Source organism: Cryptotermes secundus, unplaced genomic scaffold (assembly GCF_002891405.2).
Source record: "Cryptotermes secundus unplaced genomic scaffold, Csec_1.0 scaffold216, whole genome shotgun sequence".
Lineage (NCBI taxonomy): Eukaryota > Metazoa > Arthropoda > Insecta > Blattodea > Kalotermitidae > Cryptotermes > Cryptotermes secundus.
Window position 1 is genome coordinate 839335 of NW_019727090.1, and position 19187 is coordinate 858521.

At 40.1% G+C, this 19187-nt stretch overlaps 1 protein-coding gene across 1 annotated transcript in view; it reads left to right on the forward strand.

Moving 5' to 3' along the window:
* Positions 1 to 19187, forward strand: part of LOC111864318 (scoloptoxin SSD14) — a 45025-nt gene that overhangs the window by 15863 nt on the left and 9975 nt on the right. The window contains exons 2-6 of the mRNA XM_023851475.2: positions 9782 to 9920; positions 14317 to 14544; positions 15441 to 15661; positions 17720 to 17918; positions 18853 to 19050. Coding sequence (XP_023707243.1) covers positions 9907 to 9920; positions 14317 to 14544; positions 15441 to 15661; positions 17720 to 17918; positions 18853 to 19050 — 860 coding nt within the window. The 5' untranslated portion in view covers positions 9782 to 9906. The remainder of the gene's footprint in view (positions 1 to 9781; positions 9921 to 14316; positions 14545 to 15440; positions 15662 to 17719; positions 17919 to 18852; positions 19051 to 19187) is intronic.

Sequence of the window (19187 nt, forward strand, 5' to 3'; positions counted from 1 at the left end):
GCTTCCTTTTAACATTCTCTTTGGCATTGTATTATATTTCATTCTTTCGACCACTCGGCGGTACAACCCTGGGTGAGCCTTGGCCTCCTCTACAACCAGTCTCCACTGCTCTCTATTCCTCGTCTTCTCTATCCATCCTTTCACCTTCACCTTCTTCAGATCTTTCTCAACACCGTCTAGCCTTCTCATCCTGGGTCTTCCTTTTCTTATTTTGGAATATAGGCTCCCTTTTAACATTCTCTTTGGCATTGTATTATCTTCCATTCTTTCGACATACCCCAATCATCTTATCTTCTCCTTTCAGTAATGTGTTTACCTCTTCATTGTATCTTATCCTCCATATATTGTTTTCCATTACTGGTCGTTATATTTTGCTTATTGTCGCGTTACCCATGCAACGCCGTTGCGTTTCCCAGGTAACCTACTTCTGAGAAACTAGTTATCACGTGTCTCCTAGGTAACGCGACGAATAACTTCCACATAGGTCTCGGGTTCAACGACTATTTATTGAACACACTCTTTTACACCAGCGAGTACAATTATTATCACTGCTTCTGCGATTCCATTCGCTCGATCCAACTAACTCGGCGAATGCTAGACTTCAGCTGACTCCAGCGGCTGCTATATTTCAACTGACTGCTGTCTCAAGTCAAAGTCACATTGCGACTGACGGTCAGTCAGTCTGTCTGTCTTGAGCCCCGGCTGAGACTCATGACCATATGTTACTTTTTAAATGAAAGTTACTGTCCTGTCCATGTGGGGCGTCCTCTCTGACGAGAGGTCGGGTCTGTCAATTATTAGTCATAGTCGATAGTATTAGTCCATTGTCACTGTGCCCACTTATTAACAATTGAGTCTTAATCTAGTATGTATAATATATACAAGGCCTCTGTCAGTCTAGGCTCAGTACAGCAGACTATGCCCTATTTCTAGTAATATTTGCTACACGGCAGTCTAGTCGCTTGAACGGTGGTATGCCTGACCGCCGCCAAGTTTAAGCCTCTTATACTTTCTGTGTCGGGCTTCGCCTTGTCCGATGTTGCGAACATTCTCATTATTGTGATTTTGTATGACTTCTGTTTGTTTCCTGCATAATTTTGTTATATAGTCATATATGTACGGGATTTTGAATGCCATGCGCAAATCGCGGACCGGTGTGCGCCTTGGAAGGGAAATGATGCCCCCCCAAACTTCTGTCTCAAGTCAAAGTCAAAGTCACATTGCCACTGATGGTTGGTCAGTCTCTGTCTGTCTTGGTGTCGATGTTTCGTCTTATATGAAAGTTACTGTCCTGTCCATTTGGGGCGCCCTCTCTGACGAGAGGTCAAGTCAAAGTCAAAGTCACATCGCGACTGACGGCCAGTCAGTCAGCAAGTCTTGGTGTCGAGCCCCATCTGGGGCTCATGACTAGATATTTTTTACTCTTTGACAGTTACGGTCTTGTTTTTGTGGGGCGCCTTCTCTGACGAGAGGACGGGTTTGTCTTTTGTATATGCTGCTGGCTCTTGCCAGTGCAGTCTTTCTCGGGTCCGAGTCTCCTGGTACTCGCAACCATATTTTACTGTCTCAGATTTGAATCTTCCCTTTTCGTCGCCTCCTACGACTCGCAGGTTCACGGTGGAGGTATTCGACCCCGCCTCCACACGGGTTTGACTGTACTGACGAGAGGTCGGAGTCAGAGAGTCAGAGTCAGAATCAGTTACTTTACGACTGGCGGTTTACCGCCAATCAGTTCGTCTTGGCGTCAGACCCCTTGAGGCACGACCAGAGATTCTTTTTCCCAACTGAACTCTTGCGGTAATAGTCCTTATGTAATATCCTCTCTGACGAGAAGATGTGTCTGTCTCTTATGAATACACTCGACCTTTCGTCAAGTGTATATTTCGCACACATAATGTATTATCGAAAACTCTTCCTTTTTACATACAAGTCCCCTGTCAGTACAGGCTTTACAGAGCAGATCATGCCTAACTTACAGATCTTATGCTACAATGAAAACTTAATCATTTGAACGGTCATAAGCTTGACCACGGCCAAGTTTAAGCTTCTTATATTTTCTGTGCCTGGCTTCACCTTGTCCTATACCGCGGACATGTTCATTATCATGGTTTGTATGACTTCTGCTTGTCGTCTGCACAATTTTGTTTTATAATCGTATACATACGGAAAGTTGAAAGCCGTGTGCAAGTCGCGGACTGGTGTGCACCTTGGAAAATTTCCAATGGTGCGCAAAACCTTGTTTTGCATGCGCTGCAATTTTAAGTGGTAGGTTTCTGCCGCTAATTCCCAAGCGAGACAAGCGTAAGTCATTACTGATCTCATCAGTGCCTTATAGAGGGATAGTTTAATGTTTGCATTTAAACGCTCACTTCTGAATAGGGAGTAGATTCTAATAAATGTTCAGAAAGCCTTGGCTTCAATCATTTCTATGTGAAGTCTCCACGTAATCATCTAATCGAAGATTACGCCCAGGTATTTTACATGACTGACGAAGGAGATATTCTGCCCATTCAGTGTAAGATGAGTCTGAGGGGGCCTAAGTCTATGAGAGAAGTAGATTGCCTGAGTTTTATCTTATTATCTTATTAATGTTTTGTGTACTTTCACTGTTTATATCTTTATCGGACTTTGCATTTTATGTGAAATTCGTGTTTTTTTTTCTATTTCGTGGCCGCGTGAAAGATTTTATTGTGGTCATTAAGGGGGGGGCTTAGGGCAACGTTTTCTGTCATTATCATAACTTTGTTGGTGTACCGATCGTGTGATGCGCATTATAGTCCTGTCTTTCGATAGTCTTGGGCATTCCGAAACAAAAAGATGATATCCCCGGACACCGACGTTTACCATCAAGAAAGTATGCTGTTCGATGTACGTGCATTTGATTTATGATTGCACCAGAACTCAGTTGTGCTAGTGAAAAGTGAAGCGGGGCAATTTGGAAGTGCTAGAGGTATACCAGGCACCTAGTGAGGTCACTGAAATAAAGTGCAAGGCGTACTCCGTGTAAAACATCTTTGATGATTTGTCATAATCCGAGTCAGCATTAAGGCTCGGCCACATTACTCGTGCTCGTGCTCGCCAGGCTTGTGCTCGTCGGGAGACTCGTCTGGCTTTTTACTTGCGCTCGTAAATCTTCGTCCACACTACTTCAGTTGCTCGCCAGGCTTCGGCGCGTGAGGATCCGTATATTTACTCGTAGTGTGTATAGGCTGTAGTCGTATTTTAACTTATTGGTTATAGTTTTTAAATAAAAAATTAAAAATTTGCTTGTCTCGTGACTTGTCATAACGTCCACATTACTCGCGAGCATAGCGAGTCACACGAGCACGAGCACGAGTAATGTGGACGCGCCTTTACTGACAGATATACGAGTATTTTTGTTTAAAATAAACTAAGAAGGGAATATATTTTGTCAACGAAGATCTGTGGTGAGCGAGTTAGGTATGCACAGTTAATTATATTATAAAACCGCGGTCAATATGTACAGCTGTGTCTTGAAAAATTTTCAAGAAAACTAAAACACTTTCGATGTCAACAGTATCACGGCAATATAACAATATTTTAAGCATGGGCATTTTCTTCTGACAAAGGAACACATTCGTTCCGATGTATATAATGATCTCTTACTCATACCACTCTTGCTTGCATGGCGGTTACACGTAGTTGTGCAGACGTCTCCTAGTTGTGCTATAAACTAAACTCCGTGGCCTGTAGTCCGCAAGCGAATTATACCGACTGAGCGACCGCCGGTTGTCGGCGAAGTTAGTGCCAAAAGCCTCTGTGGTCTAGTGGTCAGAGTTCCTGGCTACAGGTCCTAAAGTCCCGGGTTCGATTCCCGGCCCTACCAGATTTTGTTAGAAGTAGTGGGTCAGGAACGGGGTCCACTCAGCCTCGTGAGGATAACTGAAGAGCTACTTGAATGGAAAAAGCGGCTCCGGTCTAGAAAACTGAGATTAACGGCCGTGGGGATTCGTTGCGCTGAGCACGTCATACCCTCTATCCGGTAAAGTTGGCACTTAGTTGTACCATCGAAGATAAAATAGTATTTTACATTTATTTGAATATATTTGTATATTTGTATTTACGGCGACAGTTCCGTGTAGGTGGATTTAATTTAATTTAATTTAATTTAATGAGGTTTGCATTCCTGTCCAGTGGGTACTGAGGACTCTCTCCTTTGAGGTAAAGTAGCCGCGCTGACCTCGGCAGCCCATACACGTACGAGTCTGGCTCGCGAGTCCGGCTCGGCGAGGATCCGGGCTCGGATTAATTTCACCACACACGTATGAACGTGGCGACCGACATATGAACGAGTTTGGCTCATTGGAACCCGAGCCGAGTCAGACTCGTACGTGTATGGGCCCCCTAAGGGTTTTCGTGATCCTTTCAGGCAAATGGTGGGGTAGTATCGCCATCAGACCACGACTGCTTCCTTCCGGATCCTTGCAATCCGTTATCCGTCTGTCGTCTTATATTGTCAAGCCCTTCACAGTGTCCTAAAATAACGCAGAAAAGAAGAATGCATAGAGCTCTGTGTCGATTAATTTTACGGTCTCACGTGCAACACTATATTCTACAAGACTTGTTAAACGATATTGACTTTAAGAGTTCATCACTACATGTTTAAACCAACGTGGTCATCATCAGGTGTTAAAATTATTGGGCGAGGAAACTGCTGCCTTCTGTTGCTGCTTGCGTTGTCAATATGTAAGTTCTCTCGATGCGCATATGTGTTTGGTTTAGTGCAAGGGTCTCCAAACTACGGCCCGCGGGCCACATCCGGCCCGCGAAAGAATTGTGCAGAAATGCGCCAATTGAACTATTTTTCCAATGCGTACTGGTAAAAAACATACTTGTTCATAGATTTCAAATTCATTAATTAAGATTGTGTTTAAAATATATTTATATTCCATATTATGTTAATATTAGCTGCTACTGTCTGTTGTCATTAATATACGATAATTTATTCTCACATACTTTGTATTTAGTTTATGTAATTCTGTGCTTTCAATAAAACTCATATACCTAGAGTTATTAATTTATCATTTTATCCGGCCCGTTGAAAGTGCTGAATTATCTAATGTGGCCCGCGTTTCAAAAAGTTTGGAGGCCCCTGATTTAGTGGGTTGTGTTCTCTCCTGTTGTGTGTTGTGCTGCGTGTTTGTTTTCGAATGCATAGAGCTTTGGTTCCTCTTCTCACTCGCCTTCATATCATGGCAGTTAAGCACAGGGATTGCTTTACGTCTACAGATACATAAGAGGCTCAGGAGAGCATGTTCACAATATTGTAAAGCTGCTCTTTCTTTCATTTTCTGTAATCGACTGGCAGAAAAAATGCACTTGTTTTTCTTTTGAGGATTGTTGCTCATTCAGTTGTTTTAAAACGCTAAGTCAGTCTAAGATTACGCAGGGTCTGCTGACGATTGCGGTATGACAGAATATTTTAAATGATGAAGTGGCTTTCCCCTTTCCGAACGAACTATTTAGGCGTTTCCATGGAGGAATTGAATGAAGCCATGGAAAGATACGTATTTCTATCTAGCATTCGAATCTACTGCGCATGTATGTAAAGTCAGCACGAGGAAATAAATGCATTGTATTAAGAGATTACATCATCATAAAGTCATCATATTCATCATCATCAACATCAAGGTTTGGACCTTCAAAGGTATGGCGTCCTCTTACAGAAATTGTTAATCTCTCCGCGTAGTTTCGAGAGACCGGTTGGGAATAAAATGCATCGTATTTCCATACAATGAATTAAGACCCCATTCTTACCATAAGGCGTGTCCAGTTATTTTCATTATTCATAATTTTATCGTTTACAGTAAATTAAGTTTAGTTTCTTTAAAACCCCTGTACTCTTAATTTTGTCTTTGAATGTATATCCAGCCACATTTCTGAGAAATGTCATCTTCGTAGTTCCTATTCTTTGTCTTTTTTTTCTGTCAGTCTTCATATTTCAATGATGTACGTTAGTGCTGCAATGCCTGTAGTTTTATAAACTCTTATCTGTAGTTTTCCTAGGCTTTTCATCCACCAATCTTAACATTTTCCAACATATTCTACCATAGTACTACAATAGTCAATAAGTTCGTGGAATGGCCGCAACGCGTCATACGGGAATTTACTGCCAATGTGTTTCAGCAATGTTTTCAACAGCTATATCAACGTTGGCAGACTTGCATAGCGGCCAACGGCAACTATTTTGAGGGCCGATATGGATCTGCATAAGTGTATATGAATACCTTGTAATATGATGCGATAAAACCACATTCCACGAACTTAATGACTCTACCACAGATGAAAATTAATACAGCGATGAGATGGAAGCTCTAAAATTCAATAATTTCGTGTTCCCCTAGCAACGAAATATCGAGCGTTAATACGTTGCATGAATGTAAGTTATGTTATAGGTCACGAATTAGCGAGCAGTCATTTGTTTCAGTGTGTTGTGCCTATTCTGTGAGTACGGATAATATTTTGATGTAGATATGTAAGATGTAGTGTACAATATAAAAGAGACAGTATAAGGTTGACTATTTGCGAGTGTTATTTCTGGGAGATGGTGTTAACATTAGTTTCAGCGTATCGTTCGATAACATATAGAACCGGGAAGGAATACATGAGAAAACAAGAGAAGTTCGTAGTACGAAAGTATATAACAAATTATCAATCTTCATACTGGATTCTCAATTAGATTTACACTGGTGAGATTAAATTTGCATAGTTTTATCTTTGACTCTTTAATCTGAAATGAAAAGTGTAGCGTAGTTGGTTGAGGCACTATGCTACAAGCCGGAAGGTCGCGGGGTCAAGTCCCAATAAGGTCATTGGATTTTTTTCAATTTACCTAATCTTTCCAGCCGCACTATGACCCTCTGGTTGACTCAACCTCTAACAGAAATGAGTACCAGGAATATTCTTGGGGGTAAAGGGCGGCCGGCGCGTAGGGCTGACAAATCTTGCCACCATCTATGAGCCGAATGTCTAGAAAATGTGGGAACCTCAACATTTCACAACCCTATGGGCCTCCACAGCCTGTTACAGGGATACTTTTACTTACTTACATATCTTAGAATACATGGCATTACATCCCAGAAGATACTCGTAATACTCTTCATAGTCACGCTGTGAGAACCTCAAATCCAAAATAACACTCTAAATTATTCAGTGCTTTGCATCCAAAACTCAAACTTACTGTAGAAGATGGCCGCGCCATAGCTCAAGCGGTTAGTCGCTGGCTTCCCACCGCGGCGGCCCGGGTTCGATCCCGGGGTCTGGTCAAGTGGGATTTGTGGTGGACAAAGTGGCGCTGGGGCAGATTTTCTCCGAGTACTTCGGTTTCCCCTGCCAATCTTCATTCCACCAATTGCTCCACAATCACCCTCACATATCATCTGGGGCTGGTACAATAGGCCAGAAGTGGCCGCAGTACAAGGGACTTAGTCCCACCCCATTTACTTACTTACTTACTTACTCATGGAGAAAAGCACAATAGACCATTGTAGGTCACGGTGCAAGGGCCGAGAGGCCTACCCCTCATACATTCATACTCATGGAGCTGAGCCCCTCTGGAGGAGCTGCCAATTCTGCAGCTACTCAAGGATTAGCCAGCATTTTATGGAACCCGAAGGTTCATTACCGTGTTCACAAGAGCCCTCCACTGGTACCTATCCTGAGTCAGATCAATCCAATCAATACCATTCCATCCTATTTCTCTAAGTTCCATTTTAATATTGTCCACCCACCTACGCCTTGGTCTTCCCAGTGGTCTCTTTCCTTTTGGCTTTCCCACCAATATCCCACCCCACTAACAATAAAAAAAATACTGTAGAAGATGTAAGTAATAACAAAATCATTATCTATATTTAACTATCACTAAGTACTCAGAACGGCCGGTCACAGTAGCCGAGCGGTCTAAGGCATGCACTGTCTTCGCTCGCTCGGCAGCCGAGATCGTGGGTTCGAATCCCACTCAGGGCATGGATGTTTGTGTGCGTTTTTCTGTGTTTGTCTACAGGTAGAGGCCTTGCGACGAGCTGATCACCCGCCCAAGGAATCCTACCGTATGTGTGAGATCTAGTAAACCGAAGTGAAACGGAGAGTTTCGTGGAGGTAGGCCTAGGCTCAAATTGGGGCTGTAGCGCCACAGGAAAAAAAGAAAGTACTCAGAACAATTATAATTCCGTATTATCACAAACCTACTTTGAGAGATTCGACTATTCCAAATTGACCATGCAATCCGCAAGAGCATAAAAATCGAACTACCTAATTAACAGACCGGATAAACATCTTATTTCCGCAGAAGGAAAATCCAAGGACCTTGGAATATCGATACTTAGTTCACGAGCACCAGTGCATATAGACCACCTAAGGACATGCCACAAGACGTGGTTAAATGGGAATAAAAAGAAGTCAAATGACCTATTTTACGGTGCATTGTCTTCCGCATTGTTCCATGCAAGATACCAATGGTTAAGCTTCTCTACTTCATTGGGCTTTTATACGGTGATAATTTTAATGTCAATAGTATTTTCGGCATAGATCAGTAAGTCGATTTTAATTATACCTCCACTCCCCCACTCGTATTCGTGGCGTGGTGCTTAATTAAACACAAGGACAAGTTTACTCAATTAATTTATGTAAAACATAATGTTAAGTTTCTTTTTACAATCGAACGCCCCTAAGATGGAGATATATGACAGAAACATCTCTGGCTTTATGATTACTTATTAATAAATAAAAAGGCTGGATGTACTGGATGGTGCCCTTGTGCATCGGTAATCATGACTTCTATTAAAAATAGTGAGATGCTTTTATCATTTTAGTATCTGATTTTATGCGCCTGTGTACATGGTCGAACAGTTTATTTAATATAAATTTTATACACTTGCAGGTCGGATCCGACTTGAAACATTAATAACGCAAGATAATAACTATCAGAAATGCATTTTCTTTTTGCAGTTTTGTGGTTTTTATGTAATTATATATATATATATAGCTATCCCTCTAAGAGGCCGTGAAGGCCCATAAGGTTGTGAGACATAGAGGTTCCCACATTTTATCTAGACAATCAGCTCATAGATGGCGGTAAATTTGTCAGCCTTACGCGCCGGCCGCCCTTCCCCCCCGGAATCTTCCTGGTACTCGTTTCTGTTAGAGGCTAAGTCGATCTCAATGCCATAGTGCAGCTGGAAGGATTAGATAAACTGAAAAATCCACCTCATCGGGACTCGAACCCGCTACCTCTCGGCATGTAGCATAGTACCTCAACCAACTACTCTACCGCCTGCCTCAATTATATATGACACCTTGTTATGAGCCTTTTAGTGACGCAAACGGTAGTGGAACTGAGTACAACTGTAGAAATGTGACAGTAATCAGAGATAATTTAAAGTAAATTACTCGTAGGATATTACGTAATACAGAACACCGTGAGTTATGCAGGCCAGTATGGTTAAATCTATGAGGTTATGATGAAATAATGAGATTTAAGAGAAACTTGAAGGTTGATCTTGGGGTTTACAGGTTGCGAAGAAAAATTCCACAGTATCGCGTGCAGTTATTAGCATTGGTATAACACTGTTGAACCTTCTGTCGGCTGCCAGAGAACTGGCAGGAAACGAATGGCCGGTGATGGCGTTGCGAAAGTGAAGGCAAATACACGGCAAGAACCTTGAATGCCATGCGCAGATTTCTGATTAAGCCAGCTAGACTTATGTGATTATGCTGTCATGTTTACAGCGGCGGCTTTCATTTCGTAACTGTGTGATTCCAGTTGGTTCGGGGACCATCAGCTGCCGGACGTTTGCCAGAGCCCGCCTTCCCGGCTGACAGTTGCGGCAGTGTTCGAATAACGAATATTCTCGACAGCAGAGCCGGTTTCTGAAAGTCGCACACATCATGTTTGCGAAGAGGTGAGGATGCGAACCACTTTCTCTGTCGTTGCCTATTATCTAGCAAGACTTGTACTGCAGTACAGTATTTAATATTTTATTTGCTTTCTGTTCTCTTTTGCATACCTCAACGTTCTTGATGGACATGCATTGCATACAAAATGTTGAAAATATAGTTCACAGGCTTTAAATGGTTATAGTACTCATTTAAATGAATAAAAAGGTCCCAGTCAACGTATGTCCAGAAACCAATGTCTGCTGAGATTGGGCGAGTTTTGTATTTGACTGGATACCAAGGTGGGCAAATTAAGCGATCAGCTCTTAGGACCAATTATCTTATTCAGCAGACTAACAGGTGCAGTGTACCATCGTTTTTTGACGAATGATTTACCAATACTCTGGGAACATGTACCTCTTCATCAACTACAACCATGTGGTTCATGGATAATGGTGCACCAGGTCATTTTCTCTGCATTGTAAGACAGCACCTGAACCAGACTAGTGAACAGTGGACAGGATGTGGAGGCCCAGTCAGCTGGCGTGTATGATTCCCTGACCTTAAACCCCTGGATTTTTTAATGTGGGACGCCTGAAGACTTTGGAATGTTTAACACCAATCAATGACTTGGAGGTATTACAGCAACGAATAGAGAATGCCAGTCAGGAGATTGAGTGAAACCAGGAATTTTCAACAGAATGCGCGCCTCTGTGTGACGAAAAGCTGAAAGTTATGTTGAAATGCATGGGAACCACACAGAGCATCTGCTGTACAGATTAGACGAACATCTCTCGTATCTCAGCAGACATTGATTCCTGGATAGATGTTGACTGGGAAGTTTTTGCTCATTTAACTGAGTACTATATTCCCTAAATCCTGCAACCCATTTTAACACGCTGTATATAAACTTATGCCCCCGAAGCTAATCGCACTAATGTCAAACTGCAGACTCTATGTCGTTAAAACAGCACCGCATAGAAAATTATTTTATGTGAAAGTTGAAGATCTTAATCAAATTATATGTTATGGAATGTCTCGTGCGATGACGCTTCTTGGGATAATAAACTTGATTTCAGCTTCATGTAAAGTAGATGTATATTTAACCGATGCTGACAAGTGTAACACACATGAAGGGTGTGAAAAATGCTTCCGCCTTTTTGGTTGGAAAACTAAAGGGAAGAATTTATTTCAGATGCCTAGGCTCAAATGGAAGACCATTAGTAAAATAACTCTAAACGAGACATTGGATCACATAATATGTGGAGAATTTCTTGACCTTCTGATTGACTATTAGCTTTTCTGACCAACTGCATTACATCAAATGTGTAAACTACGGCACGTTTACAATTAGTCACTCGCACACCGATCCAGCTAGCTTCAATTTTTAATTGTGCAGATTCCATAAAGTCGCGGTACGGTGGTCAGCAATTCTTATTTGGGGGGGGGGGGGTTGGGATATTACCTCGAACCCCAGCTATACTGACTTCCGTTTTCTTTGTTTACCCATTACCTTCAAGCGAATGCTGGAATAAACCTTAAATGGCTGCAAACATTTGTTTTGAGTTTGTTTTTATTTCATGATTCACATCCTACTATTCGGCGTTCTGTAGCACTGGTGCCCCGTTAAATAATTAATAATTAATAATTCAGTATGCAGATGCCATGAGATATGCTGTGAAAATGACAGAACCGATTTCCCGAGCTGGCTGTAGTACTTCACTCAACCTCCTTAAAACTTGATCCAGTAGAGTTGAATTAATGTCGCGTTATTATGACACGCAACCACAGCACCCACACAGAAGACTGTGTGTATGTATGTTTGTGCACCAGCTTTATTTTCCTTTCTCCTCTCCCCTTTTTCTTTTCCTGCGGGACGTGGTCTTATTTCAACAACTCCGTTGTATAGAATCTTCATTCAGATATGCGAAACAGTATTCATCTAGTCAAGAAACTCCATGCTTTGATGGAACCGGAAGATTCATAAATGTGTTTATAAAAGCCCCCCCCCCAAAGTTAAACCCTATCTAAGCCAGCTGAATCTAGTCCACGTCATCTTAAGAATACAACACGTCTTTTTAATTCATATCAAATATGGGGAATTAATGGAATTTGCGTTGTGCTTCCGTGAAAAAATGCTGTTTGTACCATCAGATATTCATATCCTCAGTTAAAGAATGAACATTCATGACAGTTATAACACAACGAAGATCTCTTAGCATGATGTATCACTAACAAACTCTGCCGAGCAGACTCATGTGACAATAACGCTATCGTTCCTTATTCAAATTTGGATCCCACTACCGCATATTCTGTCAGTTTTCGTTTTGATGTCCCCCTTTCTGTATGGGAATGCAGGAATAGTGGCTGGCAAGAGGTCACAACCGCCCTCTTTCAAGTTCTCAGCATCCATGAGCATACTCACCTCATCGAACGCTCTATAACTTACCGGATTAAACGTTGCCGTTTAAGAACGTAATATTCAATCATCTACTAACACTGCTCTCTTAGCTGCCCGCTGACCTATTTATCAAATGCCCCCAATTGACGATTACTGCTGTCAAAATATACTAGTATATTCTTTCTGTAGTGTAATGTCATTTTATCTTCCGTGTACTCCTACTCGTACTTGTAACTGGTTGAGAAACTTCTTTCATGGAACCGGAAATATATCACCATGTTCACAAAGTTCTACCGTTGAACCCTATCCTGAGGAGTTCAGCAAATACCGTTACACATTACAACTTCAAGATTAACTCTATTAGCATTTCTCGATATGCATATGTCTCTAAAGCGGTTTCCTTCACTGAAGTTTTTTGATTAGCATTGTGTATGCGTTGTTCATGTCCCTATGCGTACCCACCTGTCGTACCCCTCCCATCCTTCTAGATGCATATACCAGTACAGATATACTCAGGTAGGAAATACACTCTTCGTCTATCCCTCTCACTGGGTTTGTTGGTTCCCCTATTGTTACTTTCCGTCTGCATGCGCTGGGACTAGCACATGCTAAGAACACTGTTGAAGTCTTATACAGTACAATCCCTGTTATCAGGCATGGAGTATGCTGGTTGTATGAGAAAATCTTACAGAAAGCTAACTAAAAATCTGAAGGTCTTCGCTTTTGTTCTTACGTGGATGTCTTCCTTGGCTACACAGCGGGAACTTCAGGGCAAATGATTTCGGTTGCATATGAGGCTACCACACGTTTAACTAGCAACTACTGCAATGACCTGTGAAAGGGAGGACGGTAGCTCCGCCAGTGACGGCTAGAAGGACTATCCCGTGGTGGGTTAACGAAGGAGAATCGCAAATTTTGGTTTTGGATTAACTTACAAAATGGTAGATTATCTCTGAAAATTTTCCGATTGGATAAGAATTACAGATCCTTCGATACCGGATATCCAGGAATTGCTACATGTTATGGCAGTTCTCCTATTGTTGCGCCAGAGCTATACTGTTAATGAGTTTGACACACGAAATCTGTAAATTTCTTTTCGTACCTAACGAAGAAACAAATACATATACTATATCAAACATGTGACTTTGACATACATTACGATACTCAGTACATCTGATTTATAAGCTATCATCCTCCTTGACTTGATCATTCTAATTATACTCTTCTCCAAGTATAACTAGAATGATCAAGTCAAGGAGGATGAGATGGGCAGGGTATGTAGCACGAATGGGGGAGACGAATGCGTATAGGATATTGGGGCGAAAGCCCGGAGGAAAGAGATCCCCTGGGAAGACCAAGGTGTAGGTGGGTGGATAATGTTAAAATAGGCCTTAGAGAGATAGGATGGGATGGTGTGGATTGGATTGATCTGGCTCAGGATATGGACCAGTGGAGGGCTCTTGTGAACACGGTAATGAACCTTCGGGTTCCATAAAATGCTGGGAAATTCTTGAATAGCTGCACAATTGGCGGATTCTCAAGAAAGGCTCAGCTCCATGAGTGTGTAAGTAAGTAAGTAATTTGTTACAGCTCTGTTAGAGTGCTGAGAAACGCAAATGGATTAGATATAAAAAAAAAGTTGTTACATGGAAAGCTCATACCTAAGCACCTATTCCATTCAATCCATGTACATATGCGGCTCCTGAACTTTTTAAAAATGTCATATGCAGCTCTGATATTCATTAAATTTTGATATCGCTGATATATAACCTCTGCAACTGAAACACTGTTATTAACAACAACAATAATGATAATAAATAAGGACACTGTCCTTAGATCCACACACACAAGCTGTTGAACTGCTCAGGCAGAAGATCATGATGCTCCTCATTAAGTCAGCCTGTGGAGATTCCTACTGCCAGTGGAACCAATGTATCTAGAGCTTAAACACATAATAGATAACATGTATCCATATTAAAGTGGTTCAGAATATTTTCCCAGTGTGCCATGTCTTGATGCAGGCCTAGGATAAGAAGATGTACTCTGTTGGTGATTGGTGCAACGCTTGTCATCTTTGCTGTGACAGTTGTGGGAATGTATTTAGGCCTTCACTCCAATGATGAAACACCAGAAAGTTCACTAAATCCACCAGACCCAACAAGTCCAATTCCACCTTCAGATTCGGAACTGGGCATCTATTGGAATGCAGCAGTGGCTACAAATGGGTACCCATGTGCCATCATTGGCAGGTTGGTAGTCTTCAGGAACAAAGTGAAATTGTAATGTCTTATGCTTTCAGTCTTCTTGACTATTTTAACACAGATTTCATCATAAATTTTAATTATCTTTACCTGTCTTTCCATGTGTTATTTGTATATCCATGAATATCTGTTTGTCCAGCCATCCATCCACTTATCGTGTGTCTATTACTTTTAAACTAATCTTAAAATTAATATTAAGGTATCTTAAATTAATCAATACATCCCTAGACAGCAAAATAACAGTGATACTGTGCATAAAAACATTATGAATCAATCACAGTAATAGAAATATTGTAATATATGGATCCATATCATCATCATCATCATCATCCTCACTGGCACGACAGCCCTTCGTGAGCCCTGGCCTTCCTCAGGATTGCTTGCCATTCTTCTCCATTCAATGCTACATTCCTCCAGTTCTTTACCTCCAAAATTCTTATGTCCTGCCACACACATTCTTCCCATCAGTGTCTTGGTTTTCCCACTTTCCTATTTCCTTCTGGTTTAGTATTAGGCCTCCATGACCTGTTACAGGGATAGTTTTACCTTTTGACTAGTAGTTGCAGAGATGAAACATGCATACAGGAAGACAGGTATGGATGCTACTTTCACATCATGTATTCAGTTTTTGTGTATGTAAAGAACGCATGAAAATATCAGTTTCAAGTCAAAATTAATGTCTGACTGAGCTATCCCAGTTCATCAGAATCATAAAAATATGGTAACGGAGTTAACACTGAACTTAGAGAAATGCAGCTTGTTGTCTGTATTTATCTCTGTTAATGAAGTTTGATCCATGTTATTTAACTTCATTTTACCATCAGTAGCCATGATGAGAACATACATGTTTTTTTAATTATCATAACAGATTTTAATATTTTCAGGGATATCCTAATGAAGAATGGCTCTGCAGTGGAAGCAGCCATAGCGACGTTGTTTTGTGAAGGCGTTGTTTGTGTTCAGAGCATGGGACTTGGTGGCGGCTTCCTCATGACTGTCTACAAACGAGACACTGGAGAAGTTCGAACACTGAATGCTCGAGAAGTGGCTCCCAAAGCTGCCAATGAAACCATGTTCAATGGGAATTCCACACTCTCAACTGTTGGTATGTATTCTTATTGTTGTGAAGAATGACAAAGTAAGAAGCCTAAAATTATATGTTTTCTCTCCTCTCGCTGATTTAAATACTTAAAATCACAGTTGGATAGACAAAGAGCACATATTTTATTGAGAGAATCAAGGAGGAATTTAGATAGGTTGTGTTCATATTCACTGATTAACCAAATAATACCAAGGATTCTATAACAGAGCCCCAGAAATATATCTTTCTAACTTACCCCATGGCACTACAGTTCCCTAAAAATCTTGGCCTCATGTACAACCAATGCCCATTCCTCTCTGGTATTTGCTTTTGTCTCCGTCAGTTCAGTTTCATCTGTTATAAATCATTCTGTATATATTCCAGCAATCTCAGTCTGGGCCTTCCCACTGTTTGCCTAACTTCTGATTTGCTTTCAGAACTTTCTCAGTCACTTCTTGCTTGATCTATTTTGATCACATGTCCCAGCTGCTCAAAAATTCTTCTTATAATGTCCACTACTAATCAGCATACATACATACATATTTATTTCGTTCCAGAGATCTACAATTGGCAGTGCTGCCTTGAGATATAGAACATGTCAATAAAAAGTACATTTAAAATGTAATCTAATCTAATCAGCCCTCAGGTTCTTGGCTAGTTATTGATCCATGCACCTTCCATGTAACTTTTCAGTCATGGACCCTGTTTGACATACATAGCAATTACATTTAACATTATTTTGTATACTATTCATTTTTGATATTTTGCTCACAGTTCTAGACTTTAAAATATGTTGTTAAAATCCTATGTAATAATGTTGAATGCCTGCAGCAATTCTCATCTTGATTTCTTTCACTGATTTAATTTTCTCTGTTATCAAAGCACCTAAATGTTTAAACATTCTGACCTCTTCAAAAACATAACCATCAAACATTCAAATCCTGTCTGAAGTTGGATAAGTTACTTATAATCCTCATGTGCTTGGTTTTATTTACATTCACTTCTAGTTCAACCTTTAATGCCTCACCCTTCAGCTGTGCTAATACTCCTTCAGTTGCTCTCTCTAACCATCCCAGTAACATCACATCATCTCTGTATGCTAAATATTGTCTTCTCCATTACCAGTCCCAAATCACACAGTTGATCAGCAGTTGTGCATCCTTTTCTAAAGCCAGAGTGATTGTCCACTAAAATTCCATCTGTAAATGGAACCAATTGTTTATATAAAATATCAATTTATAACTTGTATTTAATGATGATAGTACTGTGTAGTCATAGTTGTGTATTAAGTGGATACCTTGTCATCAGGGCATAGGATGTCCTCAGGTTATGGATGGAGGAAATGATCTCCAGATGTGGAGAGTAGCTGTAAATATATTGAGTAAACATTTGCAGACAACCAACAAGATGTGATCTATCAGCTTGAGTGTTGGTTACTAGATTAACAACTCCTTATATAGTAATAAATAATAAAGTTCGTTAAAATTTAAAATGATAAAAATGCTTCATGGTGTATATCATATCTTTTGGTTTATATGTTTTTCCTGTTGTTGCTTGTCAAATATTTGATGTCCTGTTGAAGACATATATTGCCCCCACACACATTAACAGTACACATATAAATATGTGTTGATGAACAAGGCATTTATTGAACCTGAAGGAGTGCAGAGTAATGGAGAGCTATAAATGATCTAGGGCATGAACAGAGTACTTTTTTTTTTTTCCTATAATGAGACTGCAGTTTAGAGAACTAATTTAGAACAAAATAATGGCTGGATGATCACGTAGAAATAATTTTTATGAAATCTTAAATTGTAACAATATATTCTGGAAACAGCAGTGTCAATGCACAGTAATGAAGAGAATGAAAGGGAGTAAAAGGACGAATATATCAAGTCTACCCTTTAGATGTGTGTACAGTACATTAGCAATAGGTCCGTACCCTGTAATAATCTAAATCACTTGCTCTCTCATTTCACTGATACTCAAAGTAATTGAAGAAATAAGGCAATAGTCAGTGATGGTTAGATGAATCTAGAACTGCAAATATTTTGTGACATTTCATTTTTTTCTCTCTTCCAGGGGGGCTGTCTGTAGCAGTTCCAGGGGAATTAATGGGGTACTGGGAAGCATATAAAGAATACAAAAGTGGTAATGTGGAGTGGGGAGAACTTGTGCAGCCAACTATTGACTTATGCAGAGAGGGCATCACAGTTACTCCATACCTAGCAAACATACTGAAAGAGAATGAAGAAGATATAAAAAAGAGTGCTACACTAAGGTAATTTAATAATGGTAAAATTTTCTCTGTGAATTAGCACCATTCTATGGAAATGTGCAGGGGCTGCATGGTAAAACTCTACTCAGCACTAAATGGAAATGAGTGGTTAACTGCACATTCCAATAACTTTATCAGGGAAAAACGTTAGATTATTATAGATATGTAGACCAGCGTTTTTTCATGTTTTCATTCACTGGTATTCCTGTAATGTCATACTTGTATACTACATACTCCCAAGCAAGAAACATACCTCACCAGCAAAAAAACAGAAACTTAAGAAATACGTCATCATAGTAATGAATTTATTGATATTGTGCATATCATTTACAATTCACATACATGGAAAATTTATCATGCATGCCGATTAAAGGGTAATCATGTACATGAAGTTCTCCATTGTGTCCAGTATGTGGCATATTCATCAAAGACATTACATATCAATAATTTTCTTCTGCTGAGTATAAGATTTTATATGTTGCTGTCATTTATGCCTCCAGTCTGGACATAACTTAAGTTGTTTTATATTTAAATGTTACAAAAATAATCCAACATAAAAAGGATGAAGGAAATGAGCTATTTAGGATATTCCATGAGGAACTCCAAGATTTGTAAGTCATCTAGTATTATTATGAGACTGAAATCTATGTGCCAAAGTGGGCTGGAAACATGACTAGTATGGTAGGAGACATGAAAAACATATATAATTTTTGTGGGGAATCATCCTGGGGAAAGTGAATTTGAAGGAATAAGGAGACTGGGGAATGGATCATAAGGTGGTCTATTGTCAGGATGGGAGGATGGAACCAGCTCAGGGTCATGTCCAGTGGTATTCTCTGATATCAGAATTGAACCTTCTTGTTCTGCTACAATAATGCTAGTTCTTTCTTTTGGATATTTCTTATGTACTGTTAATCTTTATGTTATTATTCAGTTAAATTCTGGAAAACAGTGAAACAAATAGTGTTTGGAAAGCAGGAGACAAATACAAACGATTAAAATTGGCTAAAACATTGGAGCTTATCAGAGACTCAGGTGCTTCAGTACTGTACAATGGTTCACTTACTGAAAGTTTTGTTAAAGACATAAAGGATTTGGGTGGTATCATCACAGAGGAAGATATGAATGAATATCAGTAAGTGGACTTTTATTTCTACTTATTCATAAATATAAAATTACAGTAAACTACTCAACATATTTAAGTTGCTGACTCAAATGTGAACAAATGCTGCATAGTTCAAAATGCTTTTTACAGTGCTGACTATTACCTAA